General features: G+C 42.1%; 1 protein-coding gene across 2 annotated transcripts in view; it reads left to right on the top strand.

The window, feature by feature from the left end:
* DPYD (dihydropyrimidine dehydrogenase) overlaps positions 1 to 25009 on the top strand; it is a 495134-nt gene that overhangs the window by 139667 nt on the left and 330458 nt on the right. For both annotated transcript variants that reach the window (XM_033151582.1, XM_033151583.1), the window contains exon 5: positions 19007 to 19168. In XM_033151582.1, coding sequence (XP_033007473.1) covers positions 19007 to 19168 — 162 coding nt within the window. The remainder of the gene's footprint in view (positions 1 to 19006; positions 19169 to 25009) is intronic.

Here is a 25009-nt window from a genome sequence, read left to right as displayed (position 1 = left end):
CAAGTAATTATATATCTTTTTTCTTTGCATAAAACTGTTGGCTTTGGATGGACCTTCTTAATTGATACTATTAATTAATTTTTTTAAAGAAAAAAATAAGCGGTTTGTGGAGTAAGATTCACTATAGAAGTTTACTAGGCTTCTGCGGCTTTATTTTATTTTGTTTTATTTCTCTTAAGAAGATAATGTCTTGTCCTCAGAGAGCTCCGCTAATGTAAAATGAGCTAAATGGTTTGTGGAACCCACGCCAGAATGATGTGCTAGAGGAGGAGAGCCGATACTTTCTTCTAGTTTCATTTTTAGTTTACTTGAGAGAGATTTTTTTTAAAGCACCTTGAACTAAACTTTGAAGTGCAAGGCCTTTTATGAGGGCAGTGGCAATGTAGGTTTTTGTTTTTGTTTTTGTTCCAAAAGATTCCTTCAACTAAAACTTTTTTTCTTGTTTAATGGCAAAACCTAGTTATGAGAGTGCTAATAAGTAACACTTACTTCAGTTAATAGGATGGAATGGAACTAACAAAAGAAAACATTGAAAGCCACTCAGTTTCGGCCTTGACTGTGGTACGTGTGTGTGTGTGTGTGTGTGTGTGTGTGTGTGTGTGTGTGTGTCGCAAATAAAAAACCAAACCTTATGTACCTTTTCTGGCAAATATTTTGTGCTTTCGAATTTTGCGGTGGGTTGGACTGTAACTGAGTATTGGGTTTCTGCACTTGTTCTTCTTCCCTTAATAATAATCAGTATTATTTGTCTAGCATTATCTGTCTAGAGCAGGGGTTGTCAACTTGGTCCCTACCGCCCACTAGTGGGCGTTTCAGGATTCTAGGTGGGTGGTAGAGGGTTCTACAGCACAAACTGAATCCTCCTTCCATCGAGCACTGGTGGGCGGTATGGAAATTTTACCATCAAGAAAGATGCATTAGTGGGCGGTAGGTATAAAAAGGTTGACTACCCCTGGCCTAGAGGGTGATCTTCAGAAACCTTGAACCATTTAGTATTTTCTCTAATAAGCATGTGCAGTAGTGGTGAGCTTCTGCTGCCATTCTGGCAGCCTTGTAGCTTAGAAAGGTGTGATATGGGACCACAATTAGTTCTCACGTCAGGAGGCACCAATTCCCAGTGGTATTAGCCCTCCATGTGGCTCATGCGCAGAGGCATCAGCGGCTCCAGAGGATCGGATGCGCGTGCGATGCAGTGTTGCATGTTGTCCTGACATCACACACACAACGTCCTCTGAATATTGAGAGGGCCCAGCCCATTCAAAAATATATATTAGGGGGCTCGAAACTGCCTTGGTCCCTAGGAGTCAGTGCCTGTGCTCATGTGCGAACAGGACTTTTAAGTATGTGCAATCAGAGCGAATTTACATGCGAGCTATGGTAAAGTTTATTGCTTCAGATTATGAGGGGGCTCTAAATACAATCTTTTAAACTCAATTTCAAGTGTCACTCATTGGTTTAGAAAAGAAAGGAAGCAAGGGAAACACTCCAAAGCAGACATTGAAACTCTTTTCACATATGCCAAGTAGGAAATCATAAGATATTTTTGTTTGAAGTATTTCATATGCAAATACAGTTTGCAAAAAAAATAAAAATGTTTCCATTTGATAGTTTTTAGTTGCATCTTGCCTAGATCCTGGCACATATGCAGCTATACAAGTTAGTTCATTATATTTTCATCGTCATTTCTTTTAGAATAATGCACATTTTCTTGTGTGTCTCTTAGTTCTGCTACGGGCATCTTAAAATTGATGTATTTTAGGGCCTCAGTATGGCTTAATTGAGCCCTGAATGCAGTGTCCAAAGGTGTATATCAGAGACAGAGAAGGCAGTATACTAAGATTCCTGCTACACACCATCCATTTCTGTCCATGCTGTCTCGCTAACTGGGAAGCTGTGTGACTCTCAGGTTTTCACTGAAGGAGCTTTCATTATTGCAAGTTCTTTGGATGGTGGAGTGTAGCAAATGCATTCTTTTGTCAGGTATTTAAGGGGCTTTATTGTATATTGTGTGTTTTGTTGGGAAACTACTGTAGCAATCATAAAAGGTCAGGGATTCTTGTTCTCTCAAGCCTGGGGCATTTTAGATATTTGCAGGTCTTGCACAATGTGGTCTGTTCTACATTTCATTGCCTGTAGACCTCAGCTTGGCAAGAAAGGGGTTGGGGGGGCCGCCTTTCTGGGTTGAGAGGGTAATTGAATTGCCAGGCGCAATGAGCCTTGAGCCTCCTTGAGGAAAAGGATGTCACTGGCTTCGGCGACATTGTGCTAGGTTTCCACATTTCTGCAAAGTCTAGGCCAGAACTTCCTTTCCTTACTTCTCATACAATGGGATTACACAGCCCTGCTTTCCAAAGCATGCAGACTATCCTGTCGTGCCCTTTCTAGTCAATATTCACCATAATGTGCAAACAGCCTATTTCTGTTGTGTTCGCTCAATAGGTGACAGACAACTTTGAGGTTCCCCGTACTGCGAATGCTTGTTTGGGAGAGGGAGGGAGACGCAACAAGCATGCATTTTGTCACTACATAGACTGCTACAGAAGATCAGACGTGTAAAGAAATGATTTTGCTGAGAAGCTTGAAGGTATCATAATTTATTCATGCTTTCACTGGAGACAAGCCGTGTTAAAAAGCAAATGTTTGCTCAGCGTAAGAGCGGAAGGAACCAAGTGAGAATATGGGTGCAGTGTTCTGGTTTATTTCCCAGTCATGTCAGTGGGGCCCATCCTTTTGTGTGCTGTAGCCCAGATATCCTGAGGTCAGTGGCATGCAGTCAATGGACTATGGGAACTAGGCTAGTCCCCTAAAGGGTCCAAGAGCCCTGTCGCCACCTCTCTAAAGCCCACTCGGCTTTGGAAAGGAGGCAGCAGGGCTTTAGCATCCTGTCAAGAGGCCTGGTGTCTCCTTCCCAAATCCCAGGAAGTTTCTGCCCGGCTTAGGGAGGGAGGTGCGATGCTCACTTGTGTGATGTTGGCACCCTGCTCAATCAGCCTTGCAAGCTGGCACCTCTGGTCCTAACTGTTCCCCTACAAAATAAAATAAAAATAAAAATCACTGCGTGCCAATGCCTGAGGTGTGTATCGTTTGTGAGGAAACGAAATGGAGAGAGCGAGGAAGTGGAAAGGAAACAGAAAGGGCCGGGACTGGAAGTCAGGGAGATGAAATTGCCCCTACGCCCACTGCCAGTTCCCTACAGCAGGCTGTGAGCCCACAACAGCAGTCAGTCTTCACGATTTGGTCTGTGACCGTTTAATAAAATTTGATTGATTGAGCAGTCAGTCTTCAGAAGGAAGCACCTTTTCCCACCTCCTTTGCCCCGTTAGATTGATTGGTTGAGCTGGCTTAGGGATCTGTTGGATCCCGAATCAGACCCACTGCTGTTTCATTACAGCATAGAGGCTGAGCTGGACCAGATTGTTGTGCCAGGTCCAGGCTAGTACAATGACTGGCCTGCTTCCTACTTTGTGCACTTGGCCAACAAGAGTGGCTTAGGCACAGTTGTAGCTGAAGGATCCTTGCTCCTCAACCAGGGTTTGAATTGCTCTGTGAGTCACTGGCGTAGCAAGCCTGATGGTACCTGGTGCGAAAAAATTTTTGCACCCTGTATGGGCTGCGCATGTGCGGCATACTGCGCACGCGCATTCCGTACGGGCTGCTGCTCGTGCATGGCAGCCTTACGAGCTCCCACTCATGAGCGGCAGCCTGTAAGGAGCTGTACACCTGGGGGGAGGCAGGGGCCATCTTGTCACCCCTCCCAGAGTGGCACCCGGGGCGCTCCCCCCACCCCCTTCCTACGCCACTGCTGTGAGTCTCATTGGTTTCATTGCAGCTTACTCTCAAATGAATGTGTATAGGATTGCAGATTAAGTCTGCCTAACACCTGCACACCATCCTAAGACTTACAAACTGTGCAGTTTGGTGCTCCACCATTAAACCCATCTTCTCCTCTCCTTTACTCTATATTTTTGCTTTTTTGTTTTGTATCCAGCATAAAGAAGTCTTATGGATAACTTGAAAGCTTGCTCGTTATTTTGCGTCGTTTTAGTTATTCCTAATAATAGGTATTACCCCTTTAATATTCTGATTGATCTAGTATTTTAACCTTTTCTCTTTCCAAATGTCTCATTCCTTCCCTTCCACTCCCCCACCCTCAAATTCGTTTCCTTATTTACCTGCTTTCCATTCCTCTGGTCTACTGTTCCTGCTTTCACCAACTCTTTCATCCTCCATCTTTCTCTCTCTCCCCCCCCCACCTCTTTCTTACTCCCTCTCCCTCAAATTATTTATTACTTCTGCTTTCTTCTCTCTTTTCTCCCCTTTTCCTCTGTTTTGTGTTTAATTCTTTCATTTAAGATTTAAAATGTAATGAAACACAGACGTTAGACGCAAGAGGGCCTGTTCTCAAAATGACAGCTCAAATTGTGCATGCAAATTGGAGACTGTGTGTGAAAGTCTGTACTCATTTGCACAAGCCATGCGCGCTCATGCATGCCATTTAAAACTGCTACATTTAATTTTAATAAGTGGGGCTTCAAGGAAGTGTCTTTAATTTTCGATACAGGATAGATGTCACCTACATGCCACTGCAAATTGTTGCCAAAAAATCATCTGCCAGAGTTCAGAAGCAAAATGATACAGGGAATCATTAATATGAGGAACTGATTATTATTATTATTATTTTTAAAAAGGAAACTAAAGCTGCTAGTATGCACTGAGTTATAATTACATAGAAATCTGCATTTTAATTAACCTTTCATGAAGGATTTCTGGGGTGCTGGGTTTTTGAAAGTTGAATTTTATTCAGTATTTTATGTGCATCTTGATATTTTTTCCAGGTCGCTAAGTACAAAAGCATTCAGATGAAAAGTAAGGATGTTCTTGATGTATTTGAAACATTGACTTTTCTTAAGATATCTATCAGTACTTAATGTACTGAGATGGCTGACAGCTGGTTTCGGTTGCCATAGTGTAATTATGTAGAATAGACTGTCTCGGTGACACCGTTTCGATGAAAGAATATCTTGCATTCTCGATGACAAAGACTAAAGACTAAAGTGACAGTATAAGCACCAACTTATGGGGTTCTTTTTTCGTTAGCGGTGTAAAACTACAGGGTTGTTTTGGTGACGCAAGTCAAATGGTGCGATGTAACAATCAATGGCAAAATATGAGGGATATTGATACCCTGTCAAGGTTTGCGTTTGTTCCACTCCCCCTCTTCCAATTTAGTCTGCAGTCTGCATTACTGGAATTTGAAAATAATAGTTTTTAAAACCTTACGACAGTTCAAAGCTCAGCGCTTTTCATTTCCGATTTCCAAAGCCACAGCTTCTAGTTTAATGGGAGTTGGACAACACAGTTATTGGACTACCCAAATAACTTGCTGCACCAGTGCAAAGATTTCCGCTCCATTCTGTCACAGAACGTTGGGGAAAACCCCAGGAGAGATTTAGCAGGAGGAGGGGAAAGTTCCATTGCTCAACTGTAAATCCTTGTGCTGAAGCAAGTGGTTAGTTGGTTAGGCCATAATATAATACAGTGGTACCTTGGTTCTCAAACTTAATCCATTCTGGAAGTCTGTTCCAAAACCAAAGCGTTCTAAAACCAAGGCAAACTTTCCCATAGAAAGTAATGCAAAACAGATTAATCCATTCCAGACTTTTAAAAACGACCCCTAAAACAGCAATTTAACATGAATTTTACTATCTAACGAGACCATTGAAAGCAATAATCAATGTTCTGTACTATAAAATAAATAAGACAGTATTGTCAATGATAAAAATTAAAATATATATTTTTTCTTACCTGCACTGATGATAGTCATTGTTTGGATGGGAGGCTTTTATCCATTTCCGCAATCACACAATCAGTCAATCCATCAATCAGTAGCTGAACTGGGTTCCACACAGTCACAAAAACAAACGAACCGAAAAAGTCTCAAAAACAAAAACGCAAAATAAATAGCAAAAACTAAAGCGCCAAACGTTATCCGTTCTGGAAGTCTGTTTGACTTCCATACTGTTCGAAAAGCAAGGCACAGCCTCTGATTGGCGCAGGGCCGCCGGAAACAATAGTATCAGACGTTCGGCTTCCGAAAAGTATTCACAAACCGGAACACTTACTTCTGGGTTTTCAGTGTTTAGGAACCAAGGTGTTTGGGGACCAAGGCATTTGAGAACTAAGGTACGACTGCAGCCACTTACATGGAAGTAAGCTCCATTAAACTGAGTGGCATTTACTTCTGAGTAGATGTGTAGAAGGATGTGAGGGTTATATACAAGTAAGGCAAAGACAGAGTACTTATTTAAACCAATTGAATTTACTAACTTTCAACACAGCCCACAACATTGTTGCATACCACTCCAACCTCTGAGCAATCAAGATTTCAGGGGTTCTGGGAAGCGGCACAGTGTCTCCTATTGCAGCCTGGAGTAGCTTGGAGCCTGCCTCTCCCCCCCCCCCAAGGTCAGGCCTGACCTGGCCGTGGCTTCCTTCAATGTGGGAACCTGTTGTGGGGGCACCTGGTTGAATCCACTCAAAAAAAGTGTGCCTGGGGTTATGCCCTCCCCATGGTACGCCACTAGTTCCAGGCATTTATTCAGGGTTCAGTTTTCTTGGAATAAAGGACAGTGTGAACTATGGTTTTTTTTATTGATATACGGGTTATTTACACATATACACAACCTGGACCTACAATGGAGGGGCTCACAGCATTAACACCCCCAGAAGGTCTTGTTTCTCTCTAATGCTGCTAATATTACTTGCTGATGAGCACAATGAAGAGTGAGTTGTCTTCTTGATGGTTGCTGCTCACATAGAAATTGCCCACATTTTGAAACTCTCTGATAGTGGCTCTTTTGAGAAATGATACACCCATGTATGGGTTGTGACCTTGTAGCGGGGGAAATGACTCACGAATGAAGGATGTCAAGAAATTTGGCCAAACTTGATTACAGTGGTACCTTGGTTTACGAACTTAATCTGTTCCGGAAGTCTGTTAGTAAACCAAAACATGTTCTGCTTCCAAGGCAAAGTTCACAAACAAAAACACCTCCTTCCGGGTTTGCAGCGTTCTTAATCCAAGTTGTTCATAAACTAAGCTGTTCTTAAACCATGTGAAAAACAGTCCTTGTGTTCTTATACTGTTACAACCTCTGAGACGTTCTGGACACACACTCTAGGAATAAAATAAAATAAACACCTTTGAGATTGTGACTCTGTAAATGCTGCATATGGTGCATTATTTTGACTATGTAATCTCCTTTTGTTTGCTTATTCATTCAATTTGTAACACTTAATAAAATTTCCTTAACTTTGAATTTATCATAATTAAACATTATGAAACTTTGATAAATAAGAAACCCTCCACATTTGTGGCTTGGGGACCTTTTGTTAGTAACAAACAAAGCACAAATCGGTCCCAGTTGAGCTCAAGGAATCAGCTTCAGAGTTGCTTGGATCCTTACTACACCACTGGAGATATAATCATAATCCCGTATCAGGCACGGCGTTGCGCTTCATGCTCCGTCATCCTGAATTTGTCAGGCCTCGCCGCATCAAACGCCAACTGTGATGTGAACCAGAAAGCTTCCCCGTGTTTTTTTCAGGGGAGAATATGTACAATTTCAGAAGGCATTGTGCTAAGCAGCTGAATTAGCTGAACGCATAAGCCTTTCGGACCTTGCTTTTCAATATGGAAAGTTTTGGGGGTAGAGTGAGTAGGAATGGGGACATTAGGGCCTGAATGTGTTCCCCTACACAGTTTGTGCCATCATGCATTTAGCTGAATGCCTGCGTAAGTCTCCAGAGATTGCCTGTTGCTTCTGGTATCCTCTGTGGGGAACATTCTCTCTCCTCCCACAAAACAAAGCTCTGTGCATAGTTTGCAAGTATTCATTGGAGCCTTAGGATTCTTGTAGGATTTCAGTTTTACGGAACTTTAATTTAGGTACTAAAAAAATGATCTGGAAGCTCTTACAAAACTTCCTTACAGTTCTTTTTTTCTATATTAGTATGGCTAATTCTATATATCCTAGTATAGCACTATGTACAGAGCAATCTAAATCTAATCCAAATAATTTTATTGTACTAGCCATTGACCATGACAATAAATAGATCTACTGGAACTATTTTAACACAAGGCTAGCTGTCCAAATTCTACCATTTCAATTGGTTTCTATTTTAGAATTGCTCACTTCCTTGCAGCAGAAAATGAACTTGGGTTATTATTACTTTAAAATTCCATCTGAAGATTGCAGGGCGATTCACGACATACATTTTTGGTGCAGGTTTCAGTGAAATCAGCGGGATTTATTTCCATGCAAAGGCTGTTTAGGATTTTGCTACCAGTTGCGAGCCATAAGTTCCATTCTAATTACCAGTACGCAGAATGCAAACTTACAGTCACTGTGCATTTGAGAAAGTTACAATATCAGGAAGTTTCAGTGTGGAGTATAAATAATGGATGCCAGAATTGAAGGACAGTCTAAATGGTACAAGCATTTCCTGATAGAAGACGCAATTTCTTCTGGTCTAACAGTATTGATCCTACATCTTTTAATAGGTTTTCTCTAGTAAAAACATTCTCATTTACATGCATATTATGTAATGCTTCCAAGTGATACATGTGAAGATCCACCTCTGTCTGCTACCAATTATTGATGTCTGTTTAAGGCTGGCTTCTGTTCTCTTGGTTACCAATGCAGTACTTATTGACATTTTGATAAAGGAAACCACAAAACATCCTATCCACTTAGATGCATGTCTTCTTGTGGAATTGCCCAGGAGAAGGCATTTTATAAACAAAGCATGAGCAGGCATCTATTTAATTAAAAACATTTACAAAGCATTCTGGTTCCAAACCCATTTTTATTGATGAATAATGGTAAACGTCAGACTTCCCTGAATAATCATAATTCATTTTGGAACCTATCTTCCTGATGCAGCCACAGAGTCTTGCTACCTTCTTCATGTTCAGTTAAATCTTATTAGTTGGAGATCACAGCATGCTTGGGAAAGGCTGTAGTGTCTGCAGTAAATCATTTGGTTTCATTTGTGAGGAATGTGGCTTTGTGTCTGGCCTTGCACAGAATGGGGAGCTCCAGTTTATTCAGCAGTAAAAAGCAAACCCAAGTCAAAGGGATTCGAGTTAGGGTAGTATGTGAAAGTTTGTAAAATGCTATAGTTGCAAAGCTTCCTTGGTGAATTTTGATTTGACTTGTAACATTTATAGAGACTGGCATGAGGGATGGGGAGAAAACTGTTCGGTTTGAATGTTAATGTCAACCTACCTAATTCATATTTCTCCAACCAACATGTAAAGCAAAACATGGCTATCAAAATTCACATCGCTCTGAATTTTGCAATGCAGTTCTCCAACCGAAAGTTGCACATGGGAAAATTGTGCATTGAAATTCTTATATTCATAAAAATTACATACAAAATTGCATTGTATTTAGGGAAATTGCTTATATATAAATGAATATAAGATGCAACTGAAATGCTTACAGATTTTTATCTGGGCTTATCACACACTGATGTGGAAATAGGGATAAACCAAATACAAGACTGGAAAACTTAAAATCCGAAAGAAACTGAAATTGTCAGGTTTACCCATCCCTAACTGGTGTCATGTAATAATATTTTTTTAAAAAATTAGTTAGAAGGGTTTATATCAAACCTTACCTCAGCCATTAAGTCACTGAGTAACCTTAATCATCCCTGTAGCAGAGGGATAATGATATGAAGTATGGGTGAAGAATACTGGTTGGCATATGGGGGATGGGAAAATTAAGTTAAAAAATCGCTACATGCCAAGCCAAGCCCTCATCTGAATGCAACATTGCCTCTTCACTCAAATTTTGCAAATTTACCAAGTTCTGACATAAGAGAGGAGGGAAATGAACAACCTAAACTAAAGCTAGTTTCTAAGCTCCTCCTGAGTTTTAGAATATGTATAACACTGTGAATGATTGGAAGTTCTTATTCCTTCTGGCTTTTTGATCAGGAGAAATTAGGAGAATATTATCCTGGACTACATGTCTCCGAGCTTGGCAAAATGTCAGGAACAAACATTGTCAGACACAAACTTTCAACGATTACTTCCCCAAAAGACTCAGAGACTGAGCCCATTCCGTTCTATTCTACCTCTACCAGAATGTAAGTTTAATGTTGTATTTTTAATCAGGTTTTATTGGTTTATGCCCACAGGCCATAGACTCACCACCCCTGAGTTATATAAATAATATTGTATGATGCTTGTATCCGTCTTGAAAGAGGCTGAGAGTGAGAGATGGGTGACAGAAGACCGGGGGGGGGGGAGAGAAATAGATGTGTGACAGAGAATGGAATCATGGATGGAGGGGAATCATGGGAAGGTGAGAAATTCTTCCATACCTCATTGATTGGAGAGAGGATTGTATGTGGTGTCATTTACCAGCCAAAGCATTGCTTACACACCTATTACGTATTGGTGACACTATTGTAATGCAGCCCTAGGAGGAAGGCGGGCAATAGTTTTAATTCTAACATAGACTGAAGCATAAACAAACAACATTTCAAGCTACAGGAAGTTGATTTGCATTAAACCCCCCTCAAGAACTTCTACCAGTACTAGCAGTTCAACAATTGATAAGGTGGGAAGGATTTCACCTCTTTTGTGCTTAACAAATGTTGCTTTACCTCTAAAATAGCCATTAGCAATGTACTTGAGAGATGTCAGTGTAAGGGAAATGCTGTCTTTTTAACTGTTGGACTGTTCCTTGGTGAGAAACAGGCTTGTGCACAGTGGTTTAATACTCTTAGGGGTGTATAGAGAAGTTAAAATACAGTAGCCCCTCACCCTGTCAAGGAAGTGGGAACTTAGCCTACAGCTCCTTAGCATTTCTATATTTTTTAATTCTTCAACAAACTGTAAGATTATTATTATTATTATTTTAAAAAACCAGAACTCTCTGTTTTTCTTAAGAAAAAAGCTTACCATTTTATAACATACCTTTAGGAAATGTGCTGATTTAACAAGCAAGGTATGTGACTGACCTGCTTAAACATTTAACAAAGGCCGTATCCTTGGGGCAATATCCAGAAGTCTCCGTTTTAGTGACCAAGTGTAAATGAGGCAAATGTCAAGCACCATTCTTTTCAGGCAGTCTATGTGCTAACACTAAGCGGCTTGTGAAATCCATGCTAGAAGGGGTTAGATGATTGTCCAGCTTCTATTTACCTCCTTTCGGAAAGTCGGTGCAAGTGTGTAGATATTTGCCCATTGCAATTCAATGGAAGTGTAGGGTTATCGACAGGTTTATCACCAGCTATTAGCAATGACAACTAAATGGGATCCCCATGATCAGATATGAAACCTTTGATTGCCAGATGCTGGGAGCAAACAGGAAAAGGCTGTCACTGTAACACCCTGCTTGTAGGCTTCCCAGGGCATCTGTCTGGCTGCTATCGGCAACCAAATTTTGGACTATATTACTTTTGGCCTAATCCCGCAAGGCAATTTTTATTCACAGTGTGCTCTATATAAAGAGCAGAGTGGAAACAATCTGAGGCAGACCAAAGGTGACCATCATTGTAGAGAAGTCTAGAAGTGCCGACAAGCCACACATAGGGAATGGGGAGGGGAAAAGGCTAAAAGCTTAAAATCTTGGGTCATGTTTCCTTAAACACTAGTGCAGAATTTCTTCCCAAGGGCAACCAGATTTTGAAAGAGGAGCTATTTCCATAGACTTTCAAAGAAGGTGGACTATAACTCAGGGGCTAAGCACATCTTCTGCATGCAGAAGTCCCCAACTAAGAGGCTTGGGTAGATGGTCGTGGAGAAAATCCCTGCTTGAGATCCTGTAGAGCATTTAGACGTGAGGATGATTGTGCTAGTTTTCCTGATTCTAATGCCAGTTTTTCTATCCTGGATTCTAACAACCCTTGACACTGCATTGCTTGCTGAGCTATGGAACTGGTGCTTTTGGATCGCTTATAGTGCCATGTCATGCTAAATTTTAAATGGTAGGAAAGAACTGTATGCTGGAATACCACCTGAAGTTTTTTGTATGAATTTACAATGCAAAACTCCAGTGATTTCCTTGGTTAACAGGGTTGCAAACAGATTTATTCCTGCAAACAAATAACATTGAAATGAGCGCTAAGCTGAGTGGCTTTTATGTCATGTGACAGGTCACATAAAATGTGGAAATTATCAGGTAAGGAAACATTGGGAAGACAGAATACAGTGTTGTCCAAAGGCAGCCTGAGTAACACTGGCCTAGCTAGATTAATACTCTCAGTATAAGGCAGGGTAGGCAATGTGACATGCTTAGGATGTTATGGACTACAATTCCCACCATCCCTTGTCATTTGGTCATGCTGCCTGGGGCTGATGGGAGTTGGAGTCCACAACATCTAGAGGACACTGTGTTGGCTTCCTAACGTATTTGAGTTTTGTGTTTTCATTTTGGCACCCTTGATGCCGATGAGGGTAGTGGGAGTTCATAGATACCAAAGGCATATGGATCGTTATTTCTCTTTGGTGAAACTCTCTTTAATGTGCTGTGGCCAGTACTTTTAAAGAACTGTGTTCTGAACCTCAGGTCAAAAGGAGGGCTCACGAGAGTGGTTGGGTAAAGGGATACCAAAGATGTCAAAAACAGCAGAGTGATCAGTTCTAATGCTTTATTAAAGAAGGTGTAGACCAGGATTTCCCAAACTTGGGTCTCCAGCTGTTTTGGGAATTCCCAACATCCCTGACCACTGGTCCTGTTAGCTAGGGATGGTGGAGTTGTAGTTCCAAAACAGCTGGAGACCCAAGTTTGGGAAACACCGGTGTAGACTTAAAACAAAGCAGCCTGCCAGGTCTCCTAGCCTTGGCAGGCACAGGACAGACACCACAACAAGGAGATGGCTTGTCTGCACCCAAGGAAATGTATCTACATTCTTTATACACAAAACAGCATGCTTCACTCTAGCCAGGACTTCCCATCACTCCACCTGACCAGATGAGGGCATAGGTGGCAAATACCCAAATCTTTCAGAGAGTTCCCCTTCCTAGGCTCAGGGCAAAATGCCCCCAGCCCACAGATAAGGATAACATCAAAACAAGCCAATGAGCTTATATCAAAGCAAGCGAATATAAACATGAGCTCCATGCTGCAACAACTATTAATTGTGGTGTTATCTTGACTACCAAGATGGTGTTTGCATCCGGAACAGTTCACCTTTGCATCAACACAAACTGCCCTTCAACGTATACTTTGTATTGTATTGTATTGTATTGTATTGTATTGTATTGTATTGTATTGGCCCATGGTTGGAACAATTAATAATGAACAGCTCAGAGAAGAAAATATTTTTTGATCCCAGCAGGGTTTAATCTAACTCAAGAGATGAAGCAGTATTTCTTCCCAGTACTGAATGCTGCCTTTAGATGTCAGTAACTTGCTTACAGCTGCCTAGAAATTAATAGAAAATCACCTTTTGTTTATTTTTATAGGATTGTTTATATACAAAGTGTTTTACAATTCTTCATGATAACCATCACTGTTAGTCCAACTGGCCATCAGGGTGACTTACCAATGGACTAGTAGAATTGTATCCCAAGGTTTCAAGCAGAAACCCAGCATCATTGCAGCCAGTATCATAATTAACACAGGCTATAACCAGCCATATTGTTGGTAAATTAAGTAGGCATTGGTTTGCCAACACTTCCCTCTGAATTGTTTATGGGAGAAAATCATGTTTATCTGGAGCTCTCTATTAGAGTTCTCTAATTAGTCTATTAATCTCCATTAGCCTCTAATTGAGATTCTTCCTTATTTCTGGGTTCTTTATGTCCCCAATATTTTTTTTCCATTTCACGTTACATGACTCTTTCAGACAGGATAGTAACCGTGACAAGTTTCATATGGTGCCCATCTGTCTAATTATGTAGGACAAGGAAGGTGTAACTGCCCTGAATTTATCTTTCAGTTCTTTTGAAAGTGGTTCATGCCATCGTTTTGGACATGATGGTGAAAGAGCTTGTGGAAGTTTTCATGGCTATTGAAATCAGCAATAACCACTAAGTAAATTGTTTCATTGGTAATTATTCACATTTGCCCATTTAATTAAAGTTTTGGTGCATTTATGAGCTCTGAAATAATTTGAAAGTGAACTGCAAAATGCGTCAGCTATCATCAAATGCAGAATTAGGCATGTTGGATTGTGGCTGTTCCCTTTAATGCATTTGTTGTGTTACTGTGTTAGTCTCTAATAGCGTGGAAGTCCACAATGCATACCTCACTGTAGTTGTAACAGTCCATATAAAATGTACATAATGGCTTTAAATCCAATGAATAATGCATTTTGGCATAAATTTAATCACAATAATAATCCAGTAACAGAGGAAAACAATCAACATTTGAATTTACATAATGGAAGTATTCTAATGAAGATGCCACACAAGTATATTAGTATGTGAAAATTTGTCTTTTAACCATTATATAATTAATTGTGTTTTAGAGGAAAGCACAGGGGGGGAAACAAATAGCCACCTGTTGAATTGGTTGCAATTTGATTTCCATGAAGAACATTTAGTTAATAAATTAAAATGGATAGTGATTTGCATATACTGATTTGGCAGTTGTAAATAAATACCTTTTTAGATTTCAGCCTCAGTGTAAAAGACATCTGGTTTGATATTTCAACTTCCATCATGTGCTAAAAGGCTTTAGAATTTTGACAAATAAATTAAGCTATACTTTCATGCATTATTCCCTTTAAAATGACAGTGTGTAGCTTTCTGGTTACCAGCTAGATTGACTAGAATGCTAATGTGAGGCAGTCCGCAGGAAGGGTGACATAAGACTTCTCCATTCTCCCTTAGCCACTTGGCTGCCACTGTTGTGCTCATAGAGCAGCAACAATGGGGATAAATCAAGCAATAAAGCAATGGGGAACTTGTGGCCCTCCAGATGTTGCTGGACTCCAACTCCCATCAGCCCAAGCCAGCATTGCCAATGATCAAGGACGATAGGAGTTAGAGTGTAGCAACATCTGAACAGCAGCCTGCCCATTCCCGTTATAGAAAGTGGCGGGTGATGCTGTGGTCTAAACCATTGAGCCTCTTGAACTTGCAGATCAGAAGGTAGGCGGTTTGAATCCCCGCGATGGAGTGAGCTCCCGTTGCTCTGTCCCAGCTCCTGCCAACCCAGCACTTCGAAAGCATGCCAGTGCAAGTAGATAAATAGGTACTGTTGCGGCAGGAAGGTAAATGGTGTTTCTGTGCGCTCTGGTTTCCGTCACCGTGTCCCGTTGTGCCAGAAGTGTGTTAGTCATGCTGGCCACATGACCTGGAAAGCTGTCTGTGGACAAATGCTGACTCCCTCGGCCTGAAAGCGAGATGAGCGCCGCAATCCCACAGTCACCTTTGGCTGGACTTAATTTTTACCTTATAGACTGTGGATTCCAAAGCCTAGAGTGCAACCTGTTTATTTGCTTGTTTAAAATTGGATTTTTCTGATAATCTTTAACAAAAAACCTGCTTAAATAATGTCTGCTGCCAGTTTGCTCTCTGATGTCTGATGGGCAAGATGACCACATGACATGTTTCAGTGATGCATAGACACATGGATGATGCAACCTGTGTGTATATCTCGCACTTTCCTCTTCTCCTGTAGTTGTCCAGTTGCAAATACAGCTGCCACTGAAATCCACCAGTATCTGAGTCTGCCATTCCAGTCATTTGGGATATTATTTCATATTTTTAGGCAAGCTTATTGAAATCCACAAGGGCACATTCTTTAATCTGTTCATCCAAAACTCTTCTGTTCGGGCCGTGCATTTTCTATGTGCAGCCTGCATCCTCACAATATCTGTCATCATAAAGGTAAAGGTAAAGGACCCCTGACAGTTAAGTCCAGTCACAGACGACTCTGGGGTTGTAGCGCTCATCTCGCTTTACTGGCCTAGGGAGCCAGCATTTGTCAACAGACAGTTTTTCCAGGTCATGTGGCCAGCATGACTAAGCTGCTTCTGGCGAACCAGAGCAGCACATGGAAGCACTGTTTACCTTCCCACCGGAGCGGTACCTATTTATCTACTTGCACTTTGACATGCTTTCGAACTGCTAGGTTGGCAGGAGCTGGGACTGAGCAACGGGAGCTCACCCCGTCGTGGGGATTCGAACCGCTGACCTTCTGATCAGCAAGTTCAAGAGGCTCTGTGGTTTAGACCACAGTGCCACCCGTGTTCCTATCTGTCATCATAGTGACATGGTTAATATTTTCACGCCAAAGCACCTCTTCTCATCTTGCCCAGTCCTGTGAAATCACTTTTTTATTTTTTATTTTGCAAGATGACCTGTTTATGTTATTTTTTAAAACACATTTACTCCTACACGTAGTCTGTGTTTCTTTTTCATTCAGACTCACATTAACGGAGTCCTTGAGGCTGCATGAAACTGTCTGAGGCTACCTGGAGCCAAACAACTAATAAAGCAGCAAATAAAGTGAGCACATTTGCAACATGGCAGATTTCCAAATTACCTGTGGATTTTCTATGGAAATGCATTGCTTGGTGCTAGGAACACAGAACTGGCAGTAAACAAAGTTTGTGTAGGTGAAATGTTTTCCTAGCTCCCCTGCCCCGCTGCCTTTTAATTTGTGTGGAGTGATATAACCGTTCCTCATAATGAGGTAGCTAGTTGGAACTAAAATATTTTCTCTATTCATTCCTCACATCGCCAGCCCACTGATGCTCTCCTTTCTGACTGGTTTTCCCCTGGTTGCAAGCTGGAATGAGCTGGTGGAAGGAAGAGCAGGACAGCTCTGCCTTTGTCTCCTACACACCTCTTTGCTATCTGCTACCCCGTAGTAAATTATGGTTCAGGGGTAACGTGCTCTGAGTGCCAGTTGCTAGCAGAAGGGCAGTTACCATCTTGCTTTGCTTGTGGGCTTCCATGGCTATCCATTGTTAGATGCAGTGCACTAAACCTGAAGATCCTCAGGTGGTTATGATGGGTTCTTCTTATGTTCTTGAGAGGGTGCTGCAACCCACTTTTAAAACAGAAGGAATTCTCATTGTTACTACCACATTAAAGGCCCCAGCTTTCCAACAGTGAGCTCAAGGTTGGGTACATGTTTTGTCCTCATTTTTACGCTCATACTAATCCTGTGACATAGGTAGGGCTGAGACAGTATGACAGTATGAGGAACCTCTTGAATGAGTTAGGATTCGAACCTAGTTTTCTCCAGGTCTAGGTCCCATCTACAAGGTAAAAAGGTAAAGGACTCCTGGACGGGTTAGGTAAAGGTAAAGGTACCCCTGACCGTTAGGTCCAGTCGCAGACAACTCTGGGGTTGCAGCGTTCACCTTGCTCTATAGGCCAAGGGAGCCAGCGTTTGTCCACAGACAGTTTCCAGGTTATGTGGCCAGCATGACTAAACCACTTCTGCTGCAACAGAACACCGTGACAGAAACCAGAGCACACAGAAACGCTGTTTACCTTCCCAATGCAGTGGTACCTATTTATCTACTTGCATTGGTGTGCTTTTGAACTGCTAGGTTGGCAGGAGTTGGAACAGAGCAATGGAGGCTGACCCTGTCATGGGGCTTCGAACTGCCAACCTTCTGATCAGCAAGCCCAAGAGGCTCAGTGGTTTAGACCACAGCGCCACCCATCTACACCGTACATGTAAAGCACATTGCTTCTGCCCCACCCCATCCCCGGAATGCAAAGAACCATAGTGTACCCATCAGAGAAGTAAAATTCCCAGCACCCTTGACAAACTACATTCCTAGGACTCTTTGGGGGATGTACAGTAGGATTGTGTCTTACACGGCGGTTGGTTCCAAGGGTTCTGCGTATATGCAAAAATGCATATACTCAAATCCTTGGAACCAAACCCCCTGCAATCATCTCAAGGCTTCAGGAACTGGTGTGCTGCCTCCAAAAGTCCCAGGTTGCTCCTGTGAGCTCTCATGGGGTTGTTTGAGTTCTTCCCCCCAGACCCAGCATGATTAGAGAGCCTTGGTTTCCAAGCAAGGCTCTCTAATCTCACTGGATCCAGAAGCCCCAGGATGCTCTTGCAAGATCTCACGTGGTGTTTTAGTTCCCATGAGATGTCATGCGAGCAATTCAGACTTGGTGTGGGGAGACCCTCTCCATGTACCGGCTCTGCATTTAACGTACAGGATTTCAGCTAGCTGACCTACAACTGTGTATAGTTGAGATCACACAAATTAAATGTGTGCAAGATGTGACCATACTGTAATGTACTTAAGTGCTTGTAATGCACGGTGTGGATGTGACTCTACTTCAGTACTGTAACCACTGCACAACATCCCATTAATTCTGAGTAGATGCCTTTGGTTGCCATTTCAAGCAGCAGGAACATGTTGCCAGGGGCTTTTCCTGGAGTATTAACCTTATTGAGGGCACTGAAAGCTGTTCCTAACCTGCCCTTGGACACATATTGAGGAAACAATGGGTACAGATACATAATAGAATTATAAAATCATAGAAACTTTTTTGTTGCATCAACCTTGGATGTGTTAACCAGCTTATTTTGCTGAGGATCAGTGGTGGAATTTATAAGTATCTTTCAAGTACCGGTAATAATGAAAGATAGGAATTGTCTTGATGTGGATTCTGTGGAATGAGGAGAAAATTGGGAAAGAAATTACATTATCTTGTGGGGTTCCCTCTCCCCTTGTATGTAATTGATTTAGGAACAGAGGGTGCCATTGCAGGAAGGTTTTGCAGCTACAATATTATTTCTATAGCAAGACCATTTTGCTACGCGGAGGACTTAAAATCTGCCTAAACTAATCACAACATTTCAGTCTTCAAAATAAGGTTGACATGATTGAAAATGGATTTGAAACTTGTGTGTCTGAGTAACGTGGCTACATTTTGTGTGGAATCGTTGGGATAATGCTACACACATTGTTCAGATGCAATGCTGAAAGCTTCGCCTCTAAGCTTCCACATTCCTTCTAACATGATGCTGCTGCTGTTTTCCTGCTTGTGCAGAACTACTACGGAGCTGCCAGAATGATCTTTTCTGACAACCCACTTGGGCTGACGTGCGGGATGGTGTGTCCAACTTCAGACCTCTGCGTGGGTGGATGCAATTTATATGCCACCGAGGAGGGACCAATTAATATTGGCGGACTGCAGCAATTTGCTACAGAGGTAAGTGAAGATGTGTAGAGTTCAGGGAGTTTTTTGGGGGGGTTTTTTTGTTTACTAATGAGATTTGATTCCACATCTTGTTGGCAACCAGACTAAGTCAAATGTGGTAGTTCTCCGCTCCCTTCTTTGTGTTGAATAAAAGAATGTACAAAGAGCTAGATGTAATCCATAAATACTTTTGGTTATAAAGCAGGGTTGGGGAACATTTGTTTTGTGTGTGAAAGAACAGGCTCTCTCTGCGTTGTGCCATTGGTAGGTCAGGGCAAAATTTTCTCGCTTTCTGCCACCTCCTTCCTTCCCTCCCCTCTTTGCCCAGCAGGGGAGGCTGGTCCATTAGGGCAATGCTCAACCAGCCTCTCTCTGCCCTCAGCCAGTCCCCATCTGACTGTCCTCCTATTTACAACAAGTTCAGGGGATGACTTATGGGGGCAAGAACAATAATTGTTGTTGTTCAGTCGTTCAGTCGTGTCCAACTCTTCGTGACTCCATGGACCAGAGCACGCCAGGCACGCCTATCCTTCACTGCCTCCCACAGTTTGGCCATACTCATGCTAGTCGCTTCGAGAACACTGTCCAACCATCTCATCCTCTGTCATCCCCTTCTCCTTGTGCCCTCCATCTTTCCCAACACCAGGGTCTTTTCTAGGGAGTCTTCTCTTCTCATGAGGTGGCCAAAGTACTGGAGCCTCAACTTCAGGATCTGTCCTTCCAGTGAGCACTCAGGGCTGATTTCTTTAAGGATGCATGTTTGATCTTTTTGCAGTCCACGGGACTCTCGAGAGTCTCCTCCAGCACCATAATTCAAAAGCATCAATTCTCCGGCGATCAGTCTTCTTTATATACTTAGCTCCCACCACATTATTACACATACTGGAGGCCCAGTTATCAGCCAGATGGTCTTTTTTTCTGGGCAACTTGAAGGGCAGGAGGAAAGCAGCTATAAAATCTACACAAGCTTTAGCCACCTGACCATTGGAACTCTTGCTCACCCTCACACTAGTTTTGGAGACCCCCCTCCCTTCCCTGCCATGTTGACTCTATCTTTTCAGGCTAATTTGGAAAGTCCCTTGCTTGCTTGCTATGAATTGGGACAGCTCTGAAGATACCATAACCCAATTTCGCATGATGGTTCCTGAGATATTGGGAGCATGTTTTCTGTCTGTGCTTGCATACAGTTGCATGCTATTTTGAATCGATATGGTGGATGGAACCTTTCAAAACTGCACTGGTCATTTTGGTTTCTTGGGATTTTTGAGCAATGCCAGGTATGAGGTTGCCAACATATTAGAAACTTGTTTTGAACAGATTTGTGTAATTTCATTGTTGTAAGTAAGACACCCTGCCCTCCCTACTTGGCGAACAAGGGTGGGGTGTAAATGTGAAATAATAAAGAAATTAATAATCCCTAAAGATTGGTCTGTTCACCTTGACTTACTGAGCAGCTCCATGCACATTCTGCTAACTTGCCACTTGGCAAATCATCCTTTATATTCAGCCATGGTCTAAGGTTTGATTTGCAGTGTAGCCCTGTTCTGATCCCTCATGAATTGTGAGAGAGTGGGCACAAGTGTCGTAGCTCTGCCCACCTACCCCTCCAGTCAGAGGTGGATTTAGGGGAGCATGACTGCATGACAGTCACACTGGGCAAAGAGTCTCAGGGGTGCCACAGGGAGGGGCACTGCAACTATGATGTAGAATGGAAGATGAGAAGCAGGGGGTATTGCAGAGGACACTGCTGAAATTTGAGACCTCGAATCCGCCACTGCTCCAGTTAAAAAAATGGTGCGCCTTATAATATAAGGTAAAGGGACCCCTGACCATTAGGTCCAGTCGTGTCCAACTCTGCGGTTGCGGTGCTCATCTCGCTCTATAGGCCGAGGAAGCCGGTGTTTGTCCGCAGACAGCTTTCCGGGTCATGTGGCCAGCATGACTAAGCCGCTTTCTGGCAAACCAGAGCAGTGCACGGAAACGCCGTTTACCTTCCCACCGGAGCGGTCCCTATTTATCTACTTGCACTTTGACGTGCTTTCGAACTGCTAGGTTGGCAGGAGCTGGGACCAAACAACGGGAGCTCACCCCATCGCAGGGTTTCGAACCGCCGACCTTCTGATCAGCAAGCCCTAGACTCTGTGGTTTAACCCACAGCGCCACCTGGGTCCGCCTTAAAATATAGATATATATGTAAAAAATGACTAAGATTTTGGCAGCTAATCATTTGAACTTTGCTCTGTAGCTATTCATACCTGAAGTACACTCCAAAAATGAATGTAATATGCTCTTCTTAAGAATACTTAATGGGAAAAGATTTGAATCACGGTTCCTTTTGTCCCAGATGGTAGAATAAACTGGGCTGAACCCATTAAGAGTTGATTCACCTCAATTCTTCAGCTCTAGATCATGCATTTTTCTCCTCCTGCATGGTGTTCTATGGGCAGGCGTTCCTTTGAGTAAATAGTCCGTTGCTACACTCTACCTGTAGCTTACCTGCAACTCTTCCTGCAAAAAAAGCTGGCAAATGAGATATTTAATTTCCTGTTGGAGCCGTCATCTTTTTGACCACCCGTTTGTGACAGGCAACTGGCTTTGGACTTCCCAAGGAGAGGCCAGGAGGACTGTTGAAAGATTGTGCTTGCAAGTTTCGTTGAGCACAGTCAATGTCTGATGCTTTATTAATCCTTTACTAATAGTGAATGTTTTTTGGCTTGCCACAGAAAGAGAACCATTCCAGTTTGCTTTTTCTTCTTTAAAAATACGCACATTTGCAGCTCGCGTAAAAGAAATAGATTAAACTCTTGTCAAATGTGTGAGTGATATAATACTGAATTATTACTGTTTTTAAAACCAAATGTGAGCAATATCTGTTAAACCTTGATTTGTGTCTCCTTTTAGCCTTAATGCTTTGATTAATAGGGAAGAATTATGCCTTGATAGATTTTGCTAAATATCCACCATTCTTCTTCAAAAATCTTTAGAAATCTATTAAAAATGCTGTGCGCTGGCACAATGATTGATATTAAAACTGGCATAGGATGAATAGCTCTGAATAGTTTTCATCACAGCATTTTAAGTTTATTTAAAGTGATCTATTGGTATCAAGGGTTCTAATACAGTTGAGCAATGTGGTAGTTCTGCATAATTTAAAATTTATTGAAATATGTACGTGCACAAATATATACTTAGAATATATACACTCATTTTATACCCAGATCATGCTCATAAATGTTGCAAACTTTAGGGCAACCCCCCCCCTCAAGTTTGGCAGTGGTTTTTAATGACTATTTCATATATTATAGAAATGATAAGGAACAATAATCTGTCATATTCATAATGCATTTTGGGGGTAATATTCCACTTGCATTCCAAGCATGCAAGATTGAATAATTTCTTGCTATCTTCAGCAGACGAAATCTATCAAAATTAACATGTTCAGCATCTACTGTAGCTATAAACTGCGCTGACAAATGCATGTCAGAAGAAGAAGCTGAGCAGCACCAAAAGGACAGGAGGAAATCAAGAGGTGGACCTCAAAGTCTTGTGAGCTAGCTTTTCAGAAAGAAGCTCAAGTATCAGTGCCCCAGAATATTTTGAATACAATTACTCTTCTTTTTCCGGGGCAACTGAAACTTATTCCACAAGCCTCTAAAGAAAAGCAGCTCGCAGAGAGAATAGTTCATGTAGGAACATTTCTGGGCTATCTAGTCAAGCACATTTTCCCAGAGACGATGACTCTGATGGACATCTGAACAAAGCAGGAAGGCCTTCAATTCCATTAGGGGGAAAGGTCTGTCATGAAAAGCCAGTGTGATGTAGTGGTTAGATTGTTGGGCTGAGACCTAGGAGACCAGGATTTAAAATCCTACTCAGCCATGAAGCTCACAGGGTGACCTTGGGCCAGTCACTGCCTCTCAGCCTAACCTACCTCACAGGATTGGTGTGGGGATTAAACGAAGAAGGGGAGAATCATGATCTTAAGGGAAGAAGGTGGGGTGAAAAGAAAACTTCAATAAAATGAGCTCCATCCCAGATCTCCTTGAGAGAGAGAAACGTGAAACATTTTGAGCAGCAGCGATGGCTTTCAATCTGCATCCCCAGGGCTCCATGGAAACATATATGAGGTTTCTCACTGATGGTGGATAGGCCTCCCTGATTGACTATTTGGGCACCACTATCCATCATTCACTGCAGCGGGTATGTGTAGAGAAGTGTTGAATGTGTGCTGATCCGTGCAGGGTGACATTGAGTCACAACAGGTCTTTACAGGCAAGGGTTCCTTGGTGGACTTGAAGAAAGGCTTCTATGGATGTCCTAAGTTTGGAAACCACTGGGTTGTAATATTTACTTCCAAGAAGCTATTTTGCAGTGTGCTCTTCATCTTTTTAGGTTCACCTCCAGGTTTGCTTCTTAGCAAAGGTATGGGAGCAATGTCAGGGAGGGCATATGTAAGCGATTAGGGAATTGTCTCCTGCCCTCGGTAGTTCAAAGTGCCTGTTGTGCTTCTGCCTCAAATATTTGTGCAGCCTTCCCTAAGCATTCGGGTAGGATACCTGCCTAAGTGCTTAAACTGTGCTGTTATAAACCAATTAAGCTGGGTTAATCCCTTTGTCTTCCATGTGGCACTTTAAATGGTTTGTGGTCCTTGCCTTTTTGTGCCTTGCAAGATTTACAGCCCAATTGAAAACATACTGTGCCAGCAGATTAAGTGCATAGGGTGGGAGACTTATTGACTGGCTGTGCCAGTAACGCAGCACAAAACAAGACATCACGCTGGCTTTGCAGGTAGATAAGTGCAAATGGTCAGCATCAAGGTGCCACAAAGGCAAATTGTTTCTGCCGATTAGCATCTTGTATTTCTGGCATTTGCCTGGCATCGTTTAAATTGCCCCATGACTCTTAAAAAGGCATGCAAGATCCTTGAACCTGACCTGGTAGTATATGGATAGCCTCTGCAGATGTTTTAGCATTCTGTTGTCCATCTGCTGCCCTGGCTGGATCTTTCAGACCAGGTCCAAGCACAATTCCACCTGGAGCGCATTGCTGGCATTGCTGTAAATGGTAGGAATCATGTTCCTTTCTATAATGCTGCCCTTTTCCAATAGGCTTTCCTAATCTGGTGACCTTCAGATGTTGAAGACCTCCATTCCCATCAACTCTATTAACCATGATAGCTGGGACTGATGAGAATTATACTCAGAAACATTGGGGGGGCACCACTTTGGAGAATACTGATTTAGAAAGTAGTGAAAATGTATATCTGTTTATAGGGTCTGTACTATTAAAAATCATTTATAAATAATTATGAAAGAGCACCCCACATTTCTTCACAGCGTGGAACACTGACTGAGCATCATAGATGGTCAGCATAGGTCTTTTATTTTTAAACCCTATATTGTACTGCTACTCAAAGCCATATGCACGAGAAGGCAAAATTAAAAGCAAGGCACTCAACCTTGAATTTTTAGAATTTCTTGCATGGCTGCATGATTTCTCAACCACTACATTGCAGTCATGCTCAACTTTTCTTCATTTAAAATTACAATTGACTAGACTCTTGGTTTGGTCTACTTCTGTCAAATAAATGCTTCTGGTCCTGGGTTTTTTGGGCTGGGCGTGTGTGGGATCTAATAACGGTGACATCTATGTGGTTCTCTATATTATTTATTCACCTGGACTGGAATTACTTGATTAAAAATACATTCTAAATAAGTAGAATTCACTCCCATGAAACCTATTTTAGGTTGTAAGGAAGAATCATAGCTTGCCCCAGCTATCATTGCTTTTGACCGCCCCGCTCCCCACAAATCTTCCATCACGCGATCCAACAGATAAAAGTGGAGGCAAATG

Source organism: Lacerta agilis, chromosome 6 (assembly GCF_009819535.1).
Source record: "Lacerta agilis isolate rLacAgi1 chromosome 6, rLacAgi1.pri, whole genome shotgun sequence".
Lineage (NCBI taxonomy): Eukaryota > Metazoa > Chordata > Lepidosauria > Squamata > Lacertidae > Lacerta > Lacerta agilis.
This window is presented reverse-complemented; position numbering and strand designations above follow the sequence as displayed.